Source organism: Vombatus ursinus, unplaced genomic scaffold, assembly GCF_900497805.2.
Source record: "Vombatus ursinus unplaced genomic scaffold, bare-nosed wombat genome assembly UNPS02014784.1, whole genome shotgun sequence".
In the NCBI taxonomy this organism is placed as follows: Eukaryota; Metazoa; Chordata; class Mammalia; order Diprotodontia; family Vombatidae; genus Vombatus; species Vombatus ursinus.
The window spans coordinates 20886301-20903446 of record NW_020954562.1 but is presented as its reverse complement, the minus strand read 5'-3'; the positions used below and the strand labels follow the sequence as shown (position 1 = coordinate 20903446).

General features: G+C 40.7%; 2 protein-coding genes across 2 annotated transcripts in view; one reads left to right on the top strand and one right to left on the bottom strand.

Annotated features, from left to right (window-relative positions):
- Positions 1-1680, bottom strand: part of ETFDH (electron transfer flavoprotein dehydrogenase) — a 31640-nt gene extending 29960 nt beyond the window's left edge. The window contains exon 1 of the mRNA XM_027866916.1: positions 1519-1680. Coding sequence (XP_027722717.1) covers positions 1519-1552 — 34 coding nt within the window. The 5' untranslated portion in view covers positions 1553-1680. The remainder of the gene's footprint in view (positions 1-1518) is intronic.
- Positions 1681-2039: 359 nt separating this feature from the next.
- Positions 2040-7827, top strand: CUNH4orf46 (chromosome unknown C4orf46 homolog). Its single transcript, XM_027866881.1, has 2 exons — positions 2040-2446; positions 5442-7827. The coding sequence occupies exons 1-2, from the start codon at positions 2237-2239 to the stop codon at positions 5613-5615; spliced, it is 384 nt and encodes a 127-aa protein (XP_027722682.1). The 5' UTR covers positions 2040-2236; the 3' UTR covers positions 5616-7827.
- The last annotated feature ends 9319 nt before the right edge of the window (positions 7828-17146 follow it).

Here is a 17146-nt window from a genome sequence, read left to right as displayed (position 1 = left end):
ATATAGGAGGAAACTGTTGCCAACATTTGAACCCAGGTCCTCTGAATCTAAATCCAACAGCCTTTTTACTGTACCATGCTGTGCCTCATGGGTCACTGGGGACAGACCTTGAATTTAGAGAATCAGTAATTGAATTAATGTTCAAAGTCTAAAAACATTGACTCAGCATTTCCTGGCTTCTTTTCTGTCAGCACACCATCACAGCTGAAAATGGGTACACAATCAAGGGGCAGAAAATATAAGAACTCAGATATTGGCTAGGGAAAAGCTTCTTAAGTGAGTTATCCAAAATCAGAGTGTGCTACTGACTGTAAGGGATGGCATGGTAACTGAATGTATTTGTATGTGTGGAGGTGGGGAGATGGCACTATGAAGTCCTCACTAGAAGTCTTCTGAAGCTAGATGATCACACGCTGGAAATGTTCTAGACAGAATTTATGACATGGATAGGTATTGATCTAGATAACCTCTGAAGTCTCTTGCAGCTTTAATATTATATGAGTCTGCATATTAGGGAGCGGAAGGGAAGACAGGGCTGCCTAGGAAGGCTTATTCCTACAGGTAACTTCATCACTATAATTCTATTTATCCAGATATAACAAGCTTTGAATTTTCAAAATTCAAACAAAGCCTGTTTGGGTTTTCTGAGACTAAACTCTGGATTACAGAGAGGTAAACCTGTAGCCTTTCCTGACCATTAACTTGACTTATATCACAATATGCAAAATGTCAGATTTCTCAATATGACCTGCAAATATAATAAATAAAATGATCAACTTCTCTACGTATGGTCTTGGAGGAGATAATAAAAGCTATATTTTAGAAAAATAGTTAACAGTGGGGTGGAGTAGTTTCCACACCAGGAGTTCCCTACCCAGATGAAAAGACAGGTGTGGATTAAATAAAAGGTAATATAATTACTGTAGCTGTAACAGAGTAAAAAACAAAACAAAACACCACCACAACCAATAAACTTTTGGCTTTTTAAACTGTATAACACTTCTTTTTATAAGAAAAACTTTTTTCTTCGACTCCATTCTAAGAATCACTACACACACCACTCTCCACCCCACTTTAAATTTTATAACGCTGTTCTTATTCTAAGAAATTTTCTTGTCCTGACCTCCAAGGGAGGAGCTGGGAGGTTGATTTGGGGGCATCTCGTGGGCACTTTAATTGTGGGGTGACCACTCCCTTGGGCGCACTTGAGCCCCGGCCAGGGTCAAGGAGAGGGCAGGCTCGGGTCTGAGGTGGGCGTGTGGAGAGGAGCGGGAGCCGGGGCTGACAGGTCCCCTCTGCCCTTTACCTTTACCCCGGCTGCCAGCCCTGCCCGGGGCGGCCCCGCGGCGCAGCTGCTCCCGAGACGGGGAGGCAGAGATTGGGAGAGCCGGTCCGGGAGTCACAAAGACTGGCATGACCTTTGCCCTAGTTTTGGGGGGGCGGGCTAGGCATTCCGCCTCCTTTCATTCCCTGCTCTTCCTCCTCCTTCCCCAGACCTCACTAGGGTCCCCAGCTCACCGGGGCTGGACAGCTTCGCCAGAGGCACCAACATGACGACAAGCACAGGTGGGCTTCTCCGCCTCCGAGCCGAGCGGGACGAATCTACTAACTCAGCCTCCGCAGGACCTCTAGGCGGCGGGGGGCGCCATGCACCCTTCGCTCCACCAGCGCCTCTACTGACTTTCCACGGAGTCGTCTCATTGACCCCACTTCGTTCCTTTCCCGCCTCTCTAGGATTCTGCGCAGGCGCACGGGCCTCATGGCCTGACGGGATATGGAGTCCTTTAGTTCCTCTACTGAAGTTTGGCGCCTCTCTAACGGGAACTTAAAGATCACAGCTTGGGGGAAGTCTGTGAATCCCATCATACAACGCGAATGGAGAAGGGAAGAAGACAAGGCAGAGAAGCGCATGTTGGGATTTGTAGTGCTCCGGAACTAGCTCAAGGGAGCTCTCGATGGAGCAAATCCTTTGCGCAGGCGCGTTGGGCTTATAAATGGAAGCCTGTGTCCGGAATCTTATTGGCTGGTTCCGGGTGCTCAAGTTGACTTTGCTCTTGCTACTCCCCCTCCACGACTCGGAGGGCGGTGCGAGACAGCGGGAGGAGGGGGAAGGGAGAAAGGGGCGGGGCCCCCGTCTTGGGCGCGCGTAGTTGAAAGACCGTTACTCTGACGGTTGGTGTCGGTTCGTTTGGATCTCTCGGACCCTGCTCCGCCTTCCTGACACTTTCTGTTCACCATGGCCGAGGCCCGAGCTTCGCCGCCGCCTCCTCCTCCTCCCCCGTCTTCTCCTTCGTCCCCCTTGGCCCGCGCCGCCGCTTTCTCCTTGTCCCCGGAGCTCCCGGCAGTTTTGGCCGGGAGAATCCAGAACCGGGGCCGGGGCCGGGGCCGAGCCGTGGAGCCGCCGTCCGTGGACCCGCTGGAGGAGGTAGAGATGCAGATCGATGATGTGAGTAAGTCCGGCGCCCGCCCTCGGTTCCCGGGAGTCTCTCCTCCCTCCCCTGCTCGGCCCTGCTGAGACAAAAGCTCCGCTTCGGCCGCGCAGGGGCCGCCCCGGCCAGGGACTTGGTATCCCGGGGTGGGGGGTGGGGGGTGGGAGGCGGCCGCGGGTGGGACTCCGGGTGATGCCGCCCACCCGCAGCCCCAGGTTCGCCAGGTCTGCCCCCGAGCGCTGGGCCTTGGGCAGTGAACGGGTTAAACCCACCAGGCCCCTTCCCCCGAACGGCCTGTCCTTGACTTCGGGTCCGTATCGTTCCCCACCCCTCCGAAGCTCAACGGCGCTACTGAGTCTGCGTGGGATCCCAGCCCCTCTGGGCAGTGAAACCTGCCCTCCCGAGCTTTGGGGGGATTTTCTGGAGGCGTTCCCCGAGCTTGTCGTTCTCCTTCTGGACTTTGGCTCCAACTCCGTGCCAGGCACGCAGGGGTCACGATCTCACTGACAGGATCAGATACATTTGAGAATCGGTCTACGAGCATTTATTAAGAACCTATTATTTATGTGCCAAGCTTTGTGCCAGAGGTTTGGGAGTACCCGTACAAAGAATGAAACATCTCTATGTGCGAGCCACCGGGGAGTCAGAATGTTTTAAAAGTCCCTGCTCTGTAGGAGTTCTCCTTCGGTTGGGGTGTTTGTTAAGCCACAACACCTCAGAAAGGTAAATAGAAAGTTCACACAAGAGTAGTTACTTGGATCGGGAAAGGTCTCTTGTAGGAGGTGGCACCTCATCTGTGCTTTAAGAAAGCTAGAAAAAAGGCAGTGCATTGCAGATTTAGGGGGGCCACCAGCATGTAGCTGGAACTTAATATTTGCAGATGAGGTAGGCATTCCTACCTGCTTACACGAGTCTTTAATGGTTAACTTTAAAGTATGTCACATAAGGACCTTTGTCAGACTCAGTTTCTTCAGCTGCAAAATGGGGCTAATTAGCACCTACCTCCCATAATGGTGAGGATCAAATGAGATAATATTTGTAAAACCTTTAGTACAGTGCCTGGCACATAATACAGGAACTTACTTGCTATCCTCCTTGTTTCACTTCGGACAGTCGTGCTAGGCAATAGGAAAGTAATGAAGGTTAGTGAATCTCTTTGGTATCTGGCTCCGCGCCCCCCCCCCCCCCCCCCCCCCCCAGTGAGGAAATAACTGTGAGCAATTTTTAGCTTGGTTGATTTCAGTAAATAGTGGTTACAGGTACTTTTTTTGTATCTATCATCTTGCATGGCACTCTGCTCCAATCTAAGATTTTATAAGATTCTTTCAAGTTTTGCGTTGACAGACTCTTGTGAGATCCTCTCCTGCAGCAATAACAAAAAAAAGCTATTTGTTTCCAGCAAAGACTGAACAGAGGGAAATGGATTTAGATTGCAGAAGGAGGGATTATAATTATAAGAGATTTTAGGGAATGATTTATTGGGTTAGAGAATCACTTTCTTGGAGAGCTTTTAAGAATGAACCCAGAATGTTCAGAATGGAAGTGGAGGAATGAATAAACCAGGTTTTGTTCGATATATATCGTTGATTTTTTAAAAAAATTAATTTTAGATGACTATTAGACACATTTATTTTTATTTTTCTCCCCTCTAGGTAATCTTAAGAAATAATAGGATAGCCTTCTTCAGAAAAGATGAATTAAGTTTCTTGTTGAGGAAATATATGTCAGCACCTGAACATGCTTTTATACTTATTTGTGTACTTCTAAAAAACATTTTAAATAAAGATTACTTATACTTGGGAAGAATAATTTAGTTTTTGGGAGTGGGTTGTGAAAACTGTTCTAGAGATAAATATCCTGGAACAATTGGCAAAAATGTTTCCTAGAATCCTTTAGATCACAGATCAGGTAGGTAACCTGTGTGACCCTGGGCTCATTATATAACTTCTTTGGGTTTCAGTTTACTCAGTCTGTAAAGAAATGGTGTTGGATTATGATTTCTTAAGTGACGTTGCATAAAATAGCAGGTGTTAGTTTATTGCTTTACTATGAACTTAACAAATATCAACAAATATGAACATTTCCGTATACCAAAAAATACAGAAAAAAGATTATACATGAAATGGAATCTCTTATGTAGTTTTTTAAAAAATGTTATCAACTTTACTCTGTAACTCTGTCATTACCTACTTCTGTGCCTTCCTTTCTGATAAATAAGTATAATAAAAAAAAAATTCACATGTTGGCCTTTTCTGAAAATGGATGTCTCATTCTTCACCTCCATCTAATTCATCTTCTCTCTGCCAAGAAATAGGAAGTATATATCATCCTCAGTACTTTGGAGTTATGATTGATAATTATATCAATCACTTATTCAAATACTACGTTTGTTCAACCATTCCCCTAACTAATAGGCACTCACTTTGTTTCCAGTTCTTTTCTGCAGCAAAAAGTGTTGCTATGTACCACAACTTGTTCATCATTCCCAATTGATGGACATCCCCTTTAATTTTCAATTCTTTGTCATCACAGAAATAGCTGCTATAAATATTTTTGTATAAATAGATTCTTTTCACTTAAAAAAACATTTTTTTTTTGGAGTGCAGACCTTTGGCCATAGTTCCAAATTGCTCTTCAAAATGGTTGGATCAGTTCACAACTCCACCAACAGTTATTTTAAATGGATTTTCTCTTTCTATCTCTCGCTGCTGGATTTTATTGATAATATTAGTATGACCTTTAATGTCCATTTCAAACTTATTTGGGTAGGTGGTGTGAGACACAAATCTATTCAAATTACTTTGTTAAAAATGTTAGCCACTCTGAAACGAGATCTTGTATAGGTTTTTTTTTTCTTTTTATTTTTAATATAGAATTTCACACTAAAAATCTTGAGTTGAATCTCTATATTGTATATTTGTTGGAAGGGTTGTGGTGAAATTACCACTTATAACTATGAAATAAACTACAATACTTTGATTCCTGTTTCTCTCTCTTTTTTTTTAATTACAGGCAGCCTTTTCGTTAATGAAACTTCTTGAGGCCACATCTGCTGTTTCAGCCCAGGTGGAAGAGCTGGCATTCAAATGTACTGAAAATGCCCGGTTCCTTAAAACATGGAGGGGTCTGCTAAAAGAAGGCTATGATTCCTTGAAACCAGACAACCAATGCAGCGCAACCAACTAGATGTTGAAATAATGACTGCTACAGGAAATTGGGGGCAGATTTGCTACATGTATAATGCTTGCACTTTTTCCCATGTGATATTTGCACCTATGGATGTATAAGACTTTATTTCCAATAGTTATGGATATTTATGACACTTTGCTTTGTAATTGAATATTAAGACTTTACTTCCTTGTGTATCTTTTCCTGTTTTAAAAAGGAAAATATTTACTTAATTTTGACTCTGGATTGTATTTGATCTTGTTCCTGAGTCAGTTTGTGCCTACCAAACTTTCACAAGCTTGTTTTACTTTTAAAAGTAAATTTTATCTGTGATTAAGAAACTCAGAAATACAATAACTCAGTTTTAGAGTGCTTTATTACAAATGCTTTCCCTACAACAGTCCTCAGACTAGGTAGTATTTTAGTACTTTAGTAGACCTATGATCTCATCAGTGAGGATATTCCCTCCAACAGTATAGATCACAGCCTATTCATGCTTTTTCCTCTTGTGTGGCTTTTATTTATGTGCTCTTAGCAATTTGCCCTAAGGTATCCACTCAATTTTCTGAAAGTCTTCTTGGCAGTCTTTTAAAATTATGCTGGTACCAGAGCAGTACTCCAGGCTGTTCAGTTCCTTACTTTTGCTATTTGGTTGGCCCACTTTCTTTTCTGATAATGCATCTCTAGGATGGTACCTTCTGGGCTGCCACTTGTGTGCACATCATTGTTGGTGATCTGTTATACTACTGGTTTGTGCTCACCATATGTCTCACTTTTGCCCCTTTGGGTCACCTAAATTTTTAGATATTGTGATGTTCTGTGATTCATAGCTATATTGTTTCACTGGAAGAATGTTGCTTTAAAAAAAAAAGAGGGCTTTTAACTCAGGAAGCAGTTTGGAATTGTTGGAAGTACTGTTATTTCTGAAAAGCATTTCAGTCTGTATTCCTGCTATTCAGTCCTGGGTCTAGTTCGTTGTCCATGTGAGAGTATGTCTGAGATACTAATAGCCAAACTCAGTACCTATTCACTTGTATATCATAGGTCTAGGATAATGACCATTAGGTCATTCTTCATTCATGTAGTTTTTCCTGTCTTTATTATTGGGTCAAACTCTGTGTACTATATATATATGTATATCTCCTCATTTTCCTGATGAAACTGAGTCTCAGAGAAAGTGGGAGAGCTAGAACTTGAGTTCCAGCACTCTGGCTTCTAGTTCTATATGTTCTTTCTACCAAATCACACTCTGTGATATTAATTCTTTTGGTTCAATGCTGAATTGCCAATAGAAATGTTATTTTTTTTTCCTTCATGTTTCTAGAATGGAAATACTGGCCATTGGAAGTATTGGCCGTTTTCCCTCCCTTTGAATGTACAATCTAAAGCTTCCTTGAGTAGGGGGAAAAATTTTTTCCTCAACACAGGTGTAGATAACCACTGCCTTACTTCTTTTAAATATATGTAAACACAATAGATGAATGCTTTTAAAAGTATGGATGATGGAAGTTTTTTTTTTAACTTTTTATGAAACCTGGGATTTCACTCAAAACATTTTTAAAAGTTACATGGGACACATGTATATCCCTCATGTTTCTTTACTTAGCTGTATTTTTTTTTTACCGACAATTACAGTTTCTTATATCTAATCCTTCTGTACATTTGATTATTATTTTTAAAGTGCCTTATGCTTGTATAATTCCATGATATTACTTTGTGGATGTATGTAAGTTAGTGTTTCTGTTGTAATTTGTATGTAACTTAGTGTTTCTGTAACTCCTTTGAAAGCAGTGACTTGTTTTAATTGTTTCAGTGTTACTGAATTTAAAATTCATTCTTAACTGCTTTTTGTAAATTTTTTAGGGCTCCAACTGTGATAGCCACAGTTTTTTTTCCTGAATCTTTTGTTGCTCCTTTGGTTAGTTTACACTGTGTGTTGATACCAAAGCTATCGAAATCTGTTACATAAAATCTGTGAAATCTTTGGTGGCATAATGTTAAGAATTTTGTGTAAATAGATGCTTAGAGAATTAAGTCCTGAAATCCCTTAATGGGAGAGATAAAAGAGAGTAACAGTTGCTAGACTAGCCACTGAGTCACAGTTCTGTATTTTATCTGAAGAAGATAAGTTTAGGAAAGGAACTGGTAGACCATTCTGTACCATGTTCCCTGTACCAAAAAGGTAGTTATTTCAATGATAGAGGAAATATTTTTAAAAGAATGTGGTAGAAACAACAATTTTATTTATGTAAAAATAAACTTTTTTCATAAAGAAAATTTTGAAGCTTCCATTTATTTTTAAGTTAATTTAACAAAATGATTAGTAGCACATTCGACCCACATTCCCAACTGTGTTGAATTTCTTTGGAATTTTGTAATCCTTAATAGGCAAATTAGTTAAAATTTCATATCTTCATTTCACTTTTTCTCACCTTTTCCTACCTCTTTCATTTTTTTAAAGAGCCCTTGCTAAGTATCATAGCAAAGCAATGCCATCAAGAAGCAGTGCTTTGTCATTCTATAATTTATGGTCAAAGAGTCTACTTGACATTTTATTGTTAGGTCGTCAGAACCATAAAATTTCCAGGCAGTAATCCTAGATTCAGAACCTACGTCAAAGAATTGTTAAGGTGGGTACCAAATGTTATCCTGATGGCATGCCTGTTGCTCACTTAGAATGTGCCATAGGAATGGGCAAAGATGAGAACAAATAAGCTCACTAGGTGAACTCTCATAGGTTCAGCTTTCCCCATGTAGATGATTCCCAAGTCTATATCTCCTGCTGCAGTGTGTCATCTGAGCTGAAAGTTCTCTAAATCATGCCTTTTGGACTTTTCAAACTGACTGTCCAGGGATCTCAAACTTTTGTCCTCTGATTCTCCTTTTCTCTACTTTTTACTTTGGGGCACCACCATCTGCTGAGTCACTTAGGATTACCTCAGTGCCAGACTTATCCAAATGTTTCTACTTCATATCTCTCCCTCTGTCTCTCTGTCCTTCACCAACATAGCCACTGCCTTAATTCAGTTCCTCAGCATGGCTCACCTGGATTTTTGTATATTCTAATTGGTCTTAAGTCTCTTCATTTAGATACTGAAGTGATTTATAGTGTAGGTGTGGCAGTCTGCTCAGTAGACTCCAGAGTCTCCCTGGATTAAATATACTTTTTTTGTTGTATAAAGCTTTCCTTCCTACCTGCCTCCTTCCTACACTTTGTCTTCTTAGACTTTATCTTTTCTATACACTCTATAGTCCAGCCATACTTACTGCTCCTCATACGTCATGTTCTACCATTTCCCTGCCTTTTTTTTTTTTTCTTTAAAGATAGGAATGCAGGGGCTACTCATAGGCCATCCCAGTCTGATTGGCACAGGAGCTTTTAAAGCAAGCCTCAGCCTTGCTGGCAGCACCTTCTCTTTGCCATTATACTGGCTGCCTTGTCTGGAATGCACTCTTTCCTTACTTTGGTCTCTTAGTTTCCCTGGCTTCAAGAATTTCAAATTCATTTTCTGCAAGAGGCCTTTCCTAATTCCCCCAGCTGCCAATGGTTTCTAGTCTCTATCTTATCTAGTATCTATTTAAAGTTGCAGTCTCCATAACACTGGACTTTGTGTGGGCAGTAATTGTTTTTGCCTTTCTTTGTATTCCCAATATTTAGCACAATGCCTAGCACTGGGTGGTTAATGCTTGTTGACTCTGTCTTTTCAGGACTAAGAATATGTAGGACAGCATTAAGTAGGAATCTCCCATGATGCTTTTCTGTCTCCCACAATACCTAGAATATGTTACATGAACAGTAAGTACTTATTTAGCGTCTTTGAAGTGTGGCCCAATTTGCCTTGAATTCACTCCCATAATTCTAGACTGATTGCTTCCTATAATAATAGGCACAGAAATCAGATTGCTTAAAGTAATAGGTAAATGAATGAAAAAGCATTAAGCTCTTATTACATTACATAAGCTGAGGGATGAATATAGAATCAGAAAAGCAAGACAGTCCTTACTCTGAAGGATTTCTGTAAGTCAGATGGAACGGCATAGTAATCCTTGGAGTGCAACAGCAAAATAGTAATACATGTTCTTTAATGTTATGTCCATTGATAAAACCATATTGGGTCCGGTTATTGAACCTTTTGACAATGCCAAGGATTTTGGTGTCAAGAACTTTTCTCAGTTTTCAGTAGATGTAGTTGCTGAGGGGTCAGGGGCTGAAGCAATTGCAGAGGCTATCAACTATCATCTCTGCAGATGATTCTTAGATTTATTTGTCCAACCCTAACCTCTCTGGAACTCCAGTCTCATATCTCCAGCTGCCTATTGAACACTTCAAATTGCATATCTTTTTTTTCTATTTTAATTTATTTTAATATTTTTCCCCAATTTATTTATTTATTTTTAGTTTTCAACATTCACTTCCACAAGATTGTGAGTTCCAAATTTTCTCCCCATCCCTCCCCTCCCCCATCCTATGACAGCCTGCATTCTGATTTCCCCTTCACCCAATCTGTTCTCTGGTCTATTCCCTGCCCCCCTTATCCACTTCCCCTTCTATTTTCCTGTGAGGTAAGATAAATTTCTATGCCCCTTTGCCTGTGTATCTTATTTCCCAGTTGCATGCAGAAACGGTTTCTAACATTTGTTTCTAAAAATTTGAGTTCCAAATTCTCTTCCTCCCTCACCACCCACCCTCATTGAGAATGCAAGCAATTCGACATAGGCCACACATGTGTAGTTGTGTAAAACACTTCCATAATAGTCATGTTGTAAAAGACTAACTATAATTCCCTCCATCCTATCCTGGTCCCCATTTATTCTATTCTATCCTTTGTCTCTGTCCCTCCTCAAAAGTGTTTACTTCTTATTACACCCTCCCCCAATCTGCCCTCCCTTCTATCACTCCTCCCTGTCTTATCCCCTTTCCCTGTACTTTCCTGTAGGGTAAAATAGATTTCCACACCCAATTGGGTATGTACTTTATTCTTTCCTTAAGCCAAATCTGATGAGAGTATAGTTCACTTATTCCTTCTCACCTCCTTCCCCTTACTGTAAAAGCTTTTTCTTGCCTCTTTTATGTGACGTAATTTACCCCATTCTACCTCTCCCTTTCTCCTTCTCCCAGTACATTCCTCTCTCACCCCTTAATTTTCTTTTTTAGATATCATCCCTTCATATTCAACTCACCCTGTGCCCTCTGTCTATATATATTCCCTCCAACTACCCTAATAATGAGAAATGTCTCATGAGTTACAAATATCATTTTTCCATGTAGATGAATGCAAATGGTTGAACTTTAATAAGTCCCTTATGATGTCTCTTTCCTGTTTACCTTTTCATGCTTCTTAATGCATTAAATTCCTTTACATCATTGAATATCATTTTCCTCCCTCATTGGTTACACTTCATTTTACTGGGTAGGTGATTCTTGGTTTTAATCCTAGCTCCTTTGACCTCTAGAATATCATATTCCAAGCCCTCTGATCCCTTAATGTAGAAGCTGCTAAATCTTGTGTTATCCTGATTGTGTTTCCACAATACTTGAATTGTTTCTTTCTGGCTGCTTGCAATATTTTCTCCTGGGAACTCTGAAATTTGGCTATAATATTCCTGGGAGTTTTTATTTTGGGATCTCTTTCAGGAGGTGATTGGTGGATTCTTTCCATTTCTATTTTACCCTCTGGTTCTAGAATATCGGGCAGTTTTCCTTGATAATTTCTTGAAAGATGATGTCTAGGCTCTTTTTTTGATCGTGGCTTTCAGATAGTCCAATAATTTTTAAATTATCTCTCCTGGATCTGTTTTCCAGGTCAGTTTTTCCAATGAGATATTTCACATTGTCTTCTATTTTTTCATTGTTTTGTTTTTGTTTTATAATTTCTTGATTTCTCATAGAGTCATTAGCTTCCATTTCCTCCATTTTAATTTTTAAAGAATTATTTTCCTCAGTGAGCTTTTGGACCTCCTTTTCCATTTGGCCAGTTCTGCTTTTTAAGGCATTCTTCTCCTCATTGGCTTTTTGAACTTTTTTTTTTGCCATTTGGCCCACTCTATTTTTTGAGGTATTATTTTCTTCAGCCTTTTTTTTTGAGTCTCTTTTAGCAAGCTGTTGACTCGTTTTTCATGATTTTCTTTCATCACTCTCATTTCTCTTCCCAATTTTTCCTCTACTTCTCTTACTTGATTTTTAAAATCCTTTCTGAGCTCTTCCATAGCCTGAGACTAATTCATATTTTTCTTGGGGGCTCTGGATGCAGGAGCTTTGACTTTATTATCTTCTTCTGGTTGTATGTTTTGATCTTCCTTGTCACCAAAATAAGATTCTATAGTCTGAATTTTTTCTTTCTGTTTATTCATCTTCCCAGCCAGTTCTTTGACTTTTTAACTCTTTGTAAGGTAGGGGTCTGCTTCCAGTGTGGAGAATGTACTGTTCCAAGCTTCAGGGGTTTTATGCAGCTGTTTTCAGAGTTACTTCTAGGACCTGTAAATTTTCAGTTCTTTCAAGGTGTTGTGATCAAAGCAGAGGTGTTTACTCCTCTCCTGGCCTGTGCTCTGGTCTGTGAGTTACCACAAGCACTCTTTTCTGCCCTGGAAATGAGAGGAGGGTTCCCCTCTTCACTGCTGCTGCAAGCTCCACCACACCAGCACTCCTCTTCACCCCAGGACTGCCACCCAGGACTGGACCCAGATCCAAGCATGGGAAAAAGAAGAGAATCTTGCCTCAGCACCAGCAGAGAGATCCCTGCAATCCCCCTCTGCTCAGCCACTTGATTTCCCCCCTTCCCCCCATCCGTAGTCCAAAAGCTCTGGAAGCAACCACAACTGTGGCCACTGCTCTGGAGCTACTCTAGGGCCAGGGCTGGACCAAGCTCCTCTCTCACCCAGATCTGACAGACCTTTCCCTCTGACTTTCTAAGCTGTCTTTGGCATTTGTGGGGCTGGAAACCACCATAGCTCCCCTTGATTCAGTCTCCTGAGGCCTGCTCCAGGTTTACTGAGGCCTGGTCTTTGCCTATATGGCCTACACTGAACTGCACTCCTCTCCCAGCACATTGCAACAGACTTTTCCCATGAACCATCCACTGGAAATTTGGGCTGGAAATTTGTTTCACTCTGTCTTTTTGTGGATTCTGCTGCTCTAGAATTTGTTTAGAGTCATTTTTTACAAGTATTTAGAAGGGTTTGGGGGAGAGCTCAGGTGAGTCCCTGCTTTTACTCTGCTATCTTAGCTCTGCCCCCTCAAATTGCATATCTTGTAGATATCTTAAACTCAACAGGTCTAAAACTGAACTCATTTTCTCTGCACCCCCCATTCCTCTCTTTCTAACCCTATTACTGTAGAGCAGGCCTGCATAACTTCTGGTCTGTGGGCTGCTCACCCCAAGCCAGAGGATTTTGGGCAGCCCCCAAAAATGTAGAGGAAAACATCCTCTTAGGCAACAGGTTGTGCAGGCCTTCTGTAGAAGGTACTAACATTTTCTCAGTCATCTAGGCTTGCAACCTAAGTGTCATCCTGGACTCAGCATTCCCAACCCAGACCTCTGTCCATAGCTAATCAGTTGCCAAATCCTGGAATTTCTGCCTTCATTAACATCTCTTATGCTCCCTCTGCCCTCCCCTCCCCCCCCCAGTAAATTCCAGTAGCTGCTTATCGCTATCCCTCCAGTATCAAATATAAAATCCTGTTTGACTTTTAAAGCCCTCCATAACCTGGCCCCTTCCTATCTTTTCAGGCTTCTTGTATGTGACACCTCCCCATGTACTTTGTCATCTAATGACATTGATCTTTGCTATTCATCTCTCAAGATACTCCATCTCCAAACTTCTGGAATTTTCACTTGCTTTCCTTCATGCCTAGAACTCTCTGCATTCTTATTTCCACCTTCTAGATTTACCAACTTCCTATAAGTACTGGCTTAAGTCCCACTGTCTACAAAGAAGGCTTTTCAGACTTTCATTGCTAGTACCTTTCTTCTGTTAGTTATTTCCAATTTATCCTGTATTTATCAAATTTGTACATAATTATTAGACTATTGTCTCGCTCTTTAGACTTGAGAGCAGGGACTGCTTGTCTTTCTTTGTATTCCCATCACTTAGCACAGTGCCTAGAATTATAGTAAGGGCTTAATAAATGTTTATTGACTGATAGTTGCCATCATACCTCCATAAGGGGCACGTCCCTAGACTATTACTAGGCTACAGGCAGGGCCAGAGGGTGTGTGTGTGTGTGTAAGCATTTATTAAGCACCTATGTGCCAGACACTGTGCTAAACACTTTGCAAATATCTCTTTTGTCTTTACTTTGTGAGTTATGTGACATTTTTATTCCTATTTTATAGTTGAGGAGACTGGGGCAGATACAGGTTGAGCGACTTGCCTCTGGTTGGCTTTGAAGTCAGGTTTCGCTGACCCCAAGCCCAGCACTCTATCCACTGTGCCACGTAGATGCCTCTGGAGGCGAGAGGAGGGGAGGGCACGGCCATTTCTAGGACTGTTCACCTGGGTCTGAGAGGAGTGGTAGCAGTGGTCTGACTGGCTGGATCTCACATCTCTCCTATTTAGGGCACCTGTCTTGCTAGCGACATAACTAATGAGGCTGGCTTTCCAACACCAGGGGTGGCGCTTGTTCAGCAGCTGCTTCCAGTAGCTGCTTATCTCTATTGGTGGTGGCTGTGTAAGTGAAAATGCCAAGTGAACTTTGGTTTTGAATCATTCCTATCTCTGTCCTCTTTTGTTAATGTGTGGTTTGAAATGAGCTGCATTTCAGCCCGGCCCTTGTTCAAGTTAGTAAACATTTTTTATGTTAGATTGAAGAGCAATTCTGAATGGTAAGATATCTCAATCTTCTGAAACATTTCCTCAGGAACATATTGAAATTCTAGAGAAATTACATGCCCATTTCCTTCCCCTGGGATTTTAAATACATTATGTGTTGAATCATAGGAACAAATTGAAAGAGAGAAAATTCAGTGCTGCAAAAAGGCTCAGGGATTAAAGACTTTCCTTATTACTAGTAGTAGCATAAGGAAACTAAGCATGCCCCTGACTCCTGAAATTTACTGCATTTTAAAGTAGGACTGACGTTGGATTTTACAATAGAAATGATAACCTTCCTTGTATTTTCTTGTAAAAAATTCTGTCAACAGTGTGATATGGCAACCACAAAGATTAGGGCTGGGCTAAGTCTTGTTGTCTTTTGCTCTGGTCCAATGGCATCTGGATATATATTCACTTCTAGGGTCACATCTTAGGAACGACATTCCTAACTTAAAAGACCATCCAGAGAGAGGTGACCATGATGGCAAAGGACCTGGAGATAACACTATGGGAAGACTGACTCAAAACCCCCCCCAAAGAAATGCATGTCTACTTAGCCTGGAAAATATATGACTTAAAGGGAAAAAGGAGAACTGTTTTCAAGTATTTGAAGGATTGTAAGGGGTGAATGGATTAGATTTATTTTCCTTGGTCTCAGTGGACAGAACTAGAATCCATGTGTCAAAGTTACAAAGAGGAAAAGTTAAGGTTTGATGGAAGGAAAAGTGTTCTAACAATTAGAGCTTATCTGAAACTAAATTGGATTATCTCTGGAGGTTGTGGGTTCTCCTCCACTTGAGGCCTTCAAGCAAAGGTTAGATGACCACTTGTTTGGCTATGTTGTAGAGGAGGTTACTGTTCAGATAGGGGTGGACTAGATAACTTTTGAAGTCCCTTCCAATTCTGAGGTTTTGTGATTTGTGAAAAAGATAGTTTGGGGGCACTTAAAGTGTGGGTGATCTCTAGGAGGCAACATGACTTCATTGAGAGCAAAGAATGCCAAACTAACCTCATTTCCTTTTTTGATAGGGTTATTATAGATCCTTATGGAGAGAGTGTGATAGAGAGTTGCTTCTGGATCCAGGGAGACGTGGTTCAAGCATTGCCTCTGACATAAATCAGTATTGTCACCCTAGGCAAATCACTTAGCCACTCATTGCCCCAGGCCACTGTAGGATTACAATTTGCTTGAAAAGTACTGATTTGCACTGGTAGAGAAATTTTCTTTCTGGGAATTCCCCACAGCAATGAAATCCCAAGTCTGGTCCGTATCATACCATACCATGCCATATCCAGATAAAGAGAATGCTGCAAACATAGGGTGATTTGATTTTAAGAAGACATTTTTACAAAATTTCTTATGATATCCTAGTGTAAAGCATGGAGAAATGTGAGTTGGATGGTGGTGCAAATAGTTAAATGGAGCTAAAGCTGATTGAGCAACTGTGTCCAAAATGAATTGATTGATGATTGTTAACTTGGATGAAGGTCTCCAATATAGCATGCAACCACATTTTGTATTTAGCTTTGTCTTGTTTTTACCTTTTACATTTTTTAACCAGTAACTTACATAAAGACATAGAACCAATGGCATTGGAAATCATCTGCTCTAAATCCTTTTAAAGATAGGGAAACTGAGGGTTAGAGTCTTAAAATGACTTGTTTAAGGTTCTATATCTCTTTAGTGACTACTAGATTAAAACCAGGTCTAGACCAGGTCTCCAGTGACCTTCCATTATAGCATGCTATCTCAAACACACTTGCCCAATTTATAGAGAAATAAAGCCGGGTGTTATAGTAAATATGATGAATGACAGCATGAATAATAAAAAAATCTTTAGAGGCTGTTTTATATTTCAATTATTTATTTATTCTGAATTTAATGAACACCAAACAATAGCAAAAAACTCATTTCCATTTAAAAAGTGGAATAAAAAAGAGGATTATATGTGAAAATGTGATTATGTACAGCTTGCTTTAAAAGAAGTATATAAATTTAACCTGTTTCAAAACTGATCTGCTTGTCTATATTTTCTTCTGAGCTTCCTTTAGTGCATTTAAAAAAATACTTCAATGGCCCTCTTATTTTTTTTTCAACTTTATTGTTAGTTCTACCTTTTCCCCCTTCCTCATACCCTTCTCCCTACTAAAAGAAAAACTCAGTCCTTATATCAAATAAATAGTCAAGCAAAACAAATCCTCCCTGTCAGGAGGCTGGTAGCATGTTTCTTCATCAGTCCTTTGGATTCACCATTGGTCATTGCAGTCATCAGAGTTTTTATGTCTTTAAAACCTTTTTTTTTTTTTTAAACAATAATGTTGTTCAATTGCGTGTGGCTCTTTGTGAGCCAATTTGGAGCTTTCTTGGCAAAAATACTGGAGTGGTTTGCCATTTTCTTCTCCAGCTCATTTTACAGATGAGGAATTGAGATAAACAGGGTGAAGTGACTTGTCCAGGGTCATGGAGCTAGTAAGTATCTGAGGCCAAATTTGAACTCAGGAAGATGAGTCTTCCTGACTCCAGGCCTGGCACTGTATTCACTATGCTACCTAGCTGTCAATGTTTTAGTTACTGTGTAATTTTTTTCCTCCTTTTTCTGCTCATTTCACTCTGCATCAGTTCAAACAAATCATGCTGGGTTTCTCTGAAATTCTTCATTTCTTATGCCTTAATGATATTTGATGACATTCACATAACATAACTTATGGAGCCATTTCCCTATTCATAGGCAGTTGCA